General features: G+C 40.5%; 1 protein-coding gene across 1 annotated transcript; it reads left to right on the top strand.

Annotated features, from left to right (window-relative positions):
• Positions 1 to 1,193: 1,193 nt before the first annotated feature.
• On the top strand, positions 1,194 to 8,244 carry CIB2 (calcium and integrin binding family member 2; the record flags this gene model as incomplete). Its single annotated transcript, XM_010183831.1, has 3 exons — positions 1,194 to 1,367; positions 1,469 to 1,664; positions 7,837 to 8,244. Coding segments are annotated over 3 exons (392 nt in total), but the record flags the coding sequence as incomplete, so codon positions are not given.
• Positions 8,245 to 8,474: the final 230 nt, after the last annotated feature.

Here is an 8,474-nt window from a genome sequence, read left to right as displayed (position 1 = left end):
CCAACTCCTAACATTCTGTCATTCTGTGATCTTCAGCTCTTGTTGCAAGTTGCTGCTCACTATTTAGTAGTTGTTGAATTTCACTTCAGAGGTAGCTGCATATTAGTGGTAAGCAGCCCAGTTCTTGTAAGGTACTTTATGTTTCTTTAAGATGAAGGGTACTACGTAAATAGAAACCATCAATCTGTTTGTGTAACTCTGCTTTGTGCAGGGTGCTTGTGATTTTTTAGTCTCCACAGGTATGCAAAAAATGTGTTTTATATGTGCTTATGTTCTGTGTGAATTATCAATAAAGAATTAAGTAAACTGAAAAATAACATCTTCTGGTTGTTTACCTCTTAAATCTAGCTGTTTTATGAAACAAAATTTAAAATAATTGGATGGCTTATGAATACCTGTCAGCTAGTTAAACTTACAGGAAAAAAAGAAATTAAATAAATATGTGAAAGCTCAGAGCTTGAACATATTACTGCTGCTTTTTTTGAAATTTCATTTAAAACTCTGGAATTTGTAGTCAGTTCAACGAGAGGTTGGAGAGTGACATATATCTGAGTGAAAATGAAAGGCTTTTCTGCAAGGTTCTTCTGAGATGTGACTCTGCATCCTTAATCAACAGACATGGTTTGGTTGATGGTTGGTTGATGGTTCCACATCAATCGGATGTGGAATGCAGATATTTACTTCTTAAGGTGGTTTCATAAATAATATTTTTCCCTCCATCCTTCGGTGAGGTGCCACCAGAAGGCATAAAGACCCTGTTTGTTTCATTGGCTTTCCACCTTGGTCTCTCTGTTTTCTTCCGCTTCTGTCATCCCCTGTTTGTATGTGTTAGCTTCTTAATGTAGGAGCTGTAACCCTCCTGACCGTGTCAGTTTGTACCCTGTCAGGAACGTGTTATGTGCACATGATCTTCACACTCTTGGTAACTTCATCTGAACGTTTATAAAGCATGATTCCACACAGGAGAAACAAGATGAGCACCAGTTTAGAGAGACTGAGTAACAATGGAGCTGAGAAAATCTGGACAAGAAGTGGTACTATGCAGCAGCGCGTTCTGCTGAAACATGCAAATGTCAATTTTTTAGGTGCATTTTGGAAGGAAAAAAAGATGTCTTCAAAGAGCCAACCACAGAATTAAATACTTGTAATCATTAACAGGAAGTCTACAGGTTTTTTGATTCTTTAATGCTAAGAAAACATATGTGTTTCTTTTACACAGGAGAATCCCTTCAAGGAAAGAATTGTGGAATCTTTCTCAGAAGATGGAGAGGGGAGCCTCAGCTTCAATGATTTTGTGGATATGTTCTCTGTGCTCAGTGAAATGGCTCCCAGAGAGCTTAAAGCAATCTATGCCTTTAAGATCTATGGTACTGTATTGGGATGCTTTTGTATGCCTTTTGCTTGGACTAAATGAGTATGAGAGTTGTTGGTGATTTTTTTTTGTTGGTTTTTTTTTTTGATTGTTTAGATTTTAACACGGATAACTTCATTTGTAAATCAGACTTGGAAAAAACTCTCAATAAGCTGACCCGAGAAGAGCTGACAGCAGAAGAAATCACTCTGGTCTGTGAGAAAGTGATAGAAGAAGCTGACATGGATGGTGATGGGAAACTAGGATTTGCAGACTTTGAAAACATGATTTCCAAAGCACCAGACTTTCTCAGGTATTGTTTTAAGAAAAAGATACTCTTGCATATTTTTACGTGTGTTGTTTAGGATATCACTGTGTAGTATAATACAAGAAATGTCAGATATATGTATACCAGTGAGCTGACTAGAGATTGTTTTTACTCTAGCTCTATTTACTTTTCTAGAGTATATTCCACTTCTCTCCTAACTTGAAGATTAAGAGCGCAGTGACTTTTAATCTTCTTTTTTTTTCCTGTTTGTTTGTGTGGTTTCTTCAGGAAAATCTTTTGATCTATAATAAGCTCAAATTCGAGTTCTTAAGCCTATAGCAGGGATCCATGCTGTCTGAATAGAAATGTGTGTTAATATTGTATGCATGTTATAAATATGTGTGGAAGCACATTGGTCTTTTATGCTGAGAAGGTGAGAGCTAGAGGATGTTACAGTGGTACAATTCATGTTGGTAGCAGAAAGTAAATTATTACTTCTTCCAAATAATATGTAGATAAAACCCAGCTATCTTAAGACAGTTTTTACTGCAAGTTTCGTATTTACAGAGACCTTTTGAAAATGACAATGACTTTTTATTTTTGCCCATTAATAAAAGATAAGTAATAGCCATAACTGTAAGTTTAAGTAATACAAGAAGAGACCTTTTTTAAGAAATTACAGTGGATCAGCCAGCAAAATAAGATTGGGAGGAGTTCACATTTGAATCTTGAATCCACTTGCAGTGCAGGCTGAAGCTAAAACTCTAATTTCTCTCCAAATTTCAGTGGTCTGAGTAAACTATGTCTAATAGTAAATGCTTGATAACCTGAAAAAGTTTTTTTAATAATCTTTGTTGATATGTTTTGTTGTTAAGTTGGTCGTGTTGCTGTTGCATAGAATCATGAAATGGTTTGGGTTGGAAGGGACCTTAAAGCTCATCCAGTCCAACCCCCCTGCCATGGGCAGGGACACCTCCCACCAGACCAGGTTGCCCAAAGCCCTGTCCAGCCTGGCCTTGAGCACTGCCAGGGGGCGGGCATCCACAGCTTCCCTGGGCAACCTGTGCCAGTGTCTCACCACCCTCACAGTAAAGAATTTCTTCCTAGTATCAAGTCTAAATCTGCGCTCTTCGAGTTTAAAGCCTTTACCCGTCATTCTATCGCTACCTGCCCTTGTAAAAAGTCCCTCCCTGGCTTTCCTGTAAGACCCCTTCAGGCACTGGAAGACTGCAATAAGGTCTCTGTGGAGCCTTCTCCTCTCCAGGCTGAACAGCCCCAACTGTCTTGGTTGGTCCTCGTAAGGGAGGTGCTCCAGCCCTCTGATCATCTCTGTGGCCCTCCTCTGGGCCTGCTCCAACAGCTTGATGTCCGTTATATTGGGAGCCCCCAGAACTGGATGCAGTACTCCAGGTGGGGTGTCACAAGAGCAGAGTAGAGGAGCAGAATCACCTCCCTCGTCCTGCTGGTCACACTTGTTTTGATGCAGCCCAGGATGCGGTTGGCCTTCTGGGCTGCGAGTGCACATTGCCGGCTCATGTTGAGTTTTTCATCGACTGACACCCCCAAGTCCTTCTCATTGAGGCTGCTCTTGAGCCATTCTCCTCCCAGTCTGCATTTGTCCTTGGGATTGCCCCGACTCCGATGCAGTACCTTACACTTCATGTTGAACTTCATGAGGTTGGCATGGGCCCACCTCTCCAGCCTGTCCAGGTCCCTCTGGATGATGTCCCTTCCCTCCAGTGTGTCAACTGCACCACACAGCTCAGTGTCATCTGCAAACTTGCTGAGGGTGCACTCCATCCCGCTGTCCATGTCACCGACAAAGATGTTAAACAGTACCAGTCCTAGTACCGATCCCTGGGGAACACCACTCCTCACTGGTCTCCATTTGGACATTGAGCCGTTGACTGCAACTCTCTGAGTGTGACCATCCAGCCAATTCCTTATCCAGCGAGTGGTCCCTCCATCAGATCCACGTTTCCCCAGTTTCGTGACCAGAATGTCATGTGGGACAGTGTTGAACACTTCGCACAAGTCCAGGTAGATGATGTCAGTTGTTCCTCCCTTATCCACTGAAGCTGTAACTCCATCAGAAAGGTCACCAAACTGGTGAGGCACTGTTTTCCCTTGGTAAAGCCGTGTTGGTTACCACCAGTGACCGTATCCTCATTCTCTCTGTGCCTTAGGAAAGACTTCAGGAGGATCTGCTCCATGATCTTGCCAGGCACAGAGGTGAGACTGACTGGCCGATAGTTTCCTGGGTCTTCCTTTTTCCCCTTTTTGAAAATGGGGGTTATGTTTCCCCTTTCCCAGTCATCAGGAACTTCACCAGACTGCCACGACCTTTCAGATATGATGGACAGTAGTTTGGCAACTTCATCCACCAGTTCTCTCAGGAAACATGGATGGAAGTCATCGGGTCCCATGGACTTGTGCACCTTCAGGTTCTTTAGGTGGTCTCAAACCTGATCTTTGCTTACAGTGGGCAGATCTTTCTTCTCCCAGTCCCTACCTTTGCTTTCTGTGGCTGGGGCAGCTTGGCTAGAGGCCTTGCCTGTGAAAACCAAGACAAAGAAGTCATTGAGCTCATCCTTCTCCATGTCCCTTGTGACCAGTTCTTCCCTCTTCTTTCAGGTCCAGGAGATTAGCTGGGTCACAGGATTCAGCTCCAAAGTCCTTGGGCTTAAGAGTTCCTGATGTGGCATGACCTGAAGAAGGGTTTCCTTCTACCTTCTAGCTGAAACAGTGGTTTAGAGCCTCTGACTGTGAACTCAGCAACATGTTTTTAAACCTTTGAAGTTATATTGCAAAATGAGGGTGTTAATGGAAGAAGTCTCAGAGCTGAGAAGAGAGTGTGTAGTTTCTCTGATTTGGTTTCTGTTTCAGCCAGAGTTAACAGCTGCAGGAAAAGAAAGTGTCAAGGTCATAAGATGGTTTTTATCCAAACCACTCTATATGGAAGACTTGATACCTCTTCCTCATTCTGGTTTACTGTTCCTTTTGCCTGTAAAGGTATTTTATTTTTTGAGGACATTCTTAGTCATATTTTTGCTGTATGCAGTGCATCATAGACTGACACATTTGTTATTACTGAACTTCCTGATCTGAGCCACTTACTGTCATTTTAAAAAATACTATGTAAATGTTGCATTCTAAAGGGAGACAGTGATGTAACTTTTGGAATGGGATCCACTGAATTTTAATGCCACAGTAGGTACACCAAGGTCTGACTGAGGGTTGAAACTAAGCTGGTGTTCTCTGATAGTACCCAATGCATGCTAGCATGTGACAGAACTTGTGACATGGAACAAGACTGCAATTCCTGTAGCTGATCTCTGACCACAAAAAAACCTAGTTTCCTGTTCACTGAGTTCACTTATACTATAACAGTCTTGGGCATGTTAGCTATCCATTTAATGAGGCAGTGCTTTTTTTGATATTTCTGAATTCATCTTCAGCTCGATTAATGACGCCTCATTTTCTTCGGTGTCTTCAGCTGTAATGGTCCTCTTAAGTGATAAGCATAGGCTGTGTGCCAGCCAAACTGAAGGCAGGGCTGTGCAGTTTCACCACGTAATATGATACAGAATATGCAAAGCACAGGAAGTGTCTTAGTAGTGGATCAACAACTCTATATGCCAGTGGTAAACTTGTGCCTGAACTATCATGTTAATATTGGAAGACAAGATATCAAAACATGTTTTAATCTTAATAAAATTGTCCCTTTTGAAATCTTCAGAGATACATGGAAGAAATGCCAACCTAAGTCCAGAGACAGTAATAATTTCACTTTGTTTTGTGTATCGCCACTTTTTGTGCCCAACTGAATGCAGTCCAGACTTTTAATTCAAGGAAGCCTAAGTGTCTATTGATTTATACTTTCAACTCATGAGCAGCTGTGAAAATTAGACAGGAACTGAAACAATAGCCACTTTTGAAAGTGATTGCCAGTGAGCAGTTGGAGATGCTGAGTAACTGCAGTTTTCAGAGACTTTGCTGTGAAGCTGTGAGCAATCAGCATTTCTGATCCTATAATACCATACTGGCACCTGGTATGTTATCCTTTGGAAAATGCTGACTGATTAACCAGGCTCTATATTACTTTTATTTGTAGTAAAGGTTTTCTTATTCTGTTCTTTGACTTCCCCCCTACCCAAAGCCATTCTTCATGTTGTAAGAGTAGGAAATTTAGGATGCAAGGCAGTTAGGCTTTATCCCTGGCTCTGCTATTGCTCAAGCAGGTGATCTCTGCTAAGTCATAGATAATTTTGTTTTCTCTGCTCTGTTACATGGGATCAGTGTTTATCTGACTTTTAAAAGACACTGAGAGCTCTTTTAATATGAACTATCCAACTGTAAAATCTTATCATCGTGTTAAAGTGAGTTATGAAAGTACTGAGGAGGAATACCTTCTTTACCCTGTTTCTGGAAAACCTTTGAAAGCCAGATTCCTGCAACAATGTACTGCTTTTTAAGTACTTTTTTCACACAGCTCAATATGTTGGTTTTTTAAAAGCTTTTTAATGCATGCTATCATGCATAATTAATATATATAGCAGGCATTAATTTTGGCACCATGATCCAGGATTTGACCTGGTATGTGCTATAGTTCATCCACTGTACGTTGACTGAGTTTCCCTATCTCATCACTCGTTTCTCAGACCTTTACTTAATGACCCTGCATAGGTTTCATCTCCTGCAGACAGCCCTTGTAAGCTTTATATGCTGTCAAGCAAATGAAGATGCAGTGAAGTCTGTTGCTTGATTTGCACTGCTGTGGTTGAGGACTTTTTTTAAGACTAGAAGAAAACATTGCTAATTGTTCACCAGAGAAGAAGATCTATACCTTTTAGGTGTGTTATGCCGGAAGCTTGAGTAAGCCATAAATGATGATGACAGTTGCTAGTCCAGGAAATTTGATCCTAGTAGGCTTATTTTACTCAAAATTGCTGTCACTGGGAGGCTGCTTGTGGTTTAATGGAAGCATTAGCACTCTGAACTGGCACCATTTAAGTGTTCTGTTCTACAAGACTGGTTACATTTTCTGCAGGAAATTGTTTTATAAATCATCCTGAAAGTTTAAGCTTATTTGTGTGCCTGAGAGTGAAACTTACTATAACAATTTGAAATGGAGTTTGAGAAGACTGTGGCATTAGTAACACCTGAGAGCTGCCAAAACTAGATGGAGAAACAGCAGGTTAAACAAAAAGCTGTCACTGGAAATGCAGTATTTCTGAAACCTGTGCAGGCCTTTACCCATGTAGCAGTTGGTGTCCTGACTCCAGTCCTACCTAAAGCTGAAGTAACAAAAGCTCTCTTATAGGAAATGTGCATCTCGTAAGACCTAAAATGCAGGTTATCCAGTTCTCAAGGACTACAATTAGAGTTAGTGACAAATTGGCAAGAGAACAATTGAAGGAAATAATTTTCTCAGTATTTTTCAGAATATTTCAGCTGCTGCTTAGTAAAAAGACCAAAATGACACTCTGATTAAAATAGAAAAATATTCCAATAGATTTCCAGTGAAGTGGATTTGGATATATTCTGTAAAAGAGTTATGCCTGAAATGTTTTCACATACAATACTGTGGATTTTTTAGTTCCTATATATTGCGTATATGTGACTTAAATTGGGATTAATAATCTTGACTGATTTGAGTCAAGAAAGAAAGAAACATGCAGTTTATACTCTTGTGCCACTGAACAGAGATTACTACCTAGAGAGAGTGAGCTTTCAGCATGCCCTCTGTAAATTGTCTTTTACTGTCCTGCTAAGATGCCCAGAAGTTCTTCTGAAAACTGGTGACAGTAGTAAGGCATGCTGTGTGCCTGTATCATAGTGCAAATAGAAAGAAGATAACAACCAGGATATCTTGGTCCTAGCAAGAGAAAAAACAGATTTACCTGCCTAATTTGATTTGTTTAGGAACCCAAATGCTGTGCCATAGCACAACTGCAATTGGGAAGCATTTAGCTCTGCTGTGTATTCAAGAAAGAGGACAGTTTATACTTGATTTAATCCAGTGCTGAGCTTGGCCGCCTGAGCTGACGTTGTCAGAAGATGGAAATTTCTCCCAGAATGTTTAAAACTTCCTGAGAGTGTGAGAGAAGAGATTCAGATTCATTACACAGAACCTTCCTTTTGGTACTTTGAGGAATATGTTGCACATAATGACAAATCTGTTTTATATCTGTTAACCTTTTTCTTTCCTTTGCAGTACTTTCCACATAAGAATCTAAAGATGTATCGGTGAGCCAGTGTTGTCAGAAATGACTTGCCAGTCCAGCCTTTCTGAATCTCAGGCACTTCGGGGGCTTTTGTCCTCTAAATATGGCTTCTTAACACTCAGCAGAAATTACTGAAATAATTCTCATCCTCAAAGAGACAGAAGCATGATGTGATCAATCTACAGGATATTTGGAACAGTCACATTTTTATCTTCACTGCTGCCCAAGCACTCTGGCAAAGATGGTTGGTTGTTGGGTTGTGGTTTTTCCTGTTTGTTTGGGGTTTTTTTCTTTTTCTTTTCTTTTTTTTCTTAACACTTAGAATGTTATTAAAGCTATTTCCACCTAGTTTTTATATTTATGAATATTTAATACTGCTCTTAAAAGCAAAAAAAAAAGTTTGACAGGAAGATTAGCTTTAGTGATGTTTCCAAGAGTATTTGAAAGAAAGCACGGGCCTTAAATAATGAGATGCCTCTATCACTGTGTTGTGCAGCTGGGGATCTTGCATGGAAATTACCTTAGGTGAAAGAACTGCAGTCAAGATCAAGCTCCCAGTGTTGAAGACAACCACATCCCAGGTTTGCCTTTCAGTCACTGACATGGCAAATGGGTTTGGTGCTTACCT

The sequence above is a fragment of the Mesitornis unicolor genome, unplaced genomic scaffold, assembly GCF_000695765.1.
Source record: "Mesitornis unicolor isolate BGI_N332 unplaced genomic scaffold, ASM69576v1 scaffold27154, whole genome shotgun sequence".
NCBI lineage: Eukaryota > Metazoa > Chordata > Aves > Mesitornithiformes > Mesitornithidae > Mesitornis > Mesitornis unicolor.
This window is presented reverse-complemented; position numbering and strand designations above follow the sequence as displayed.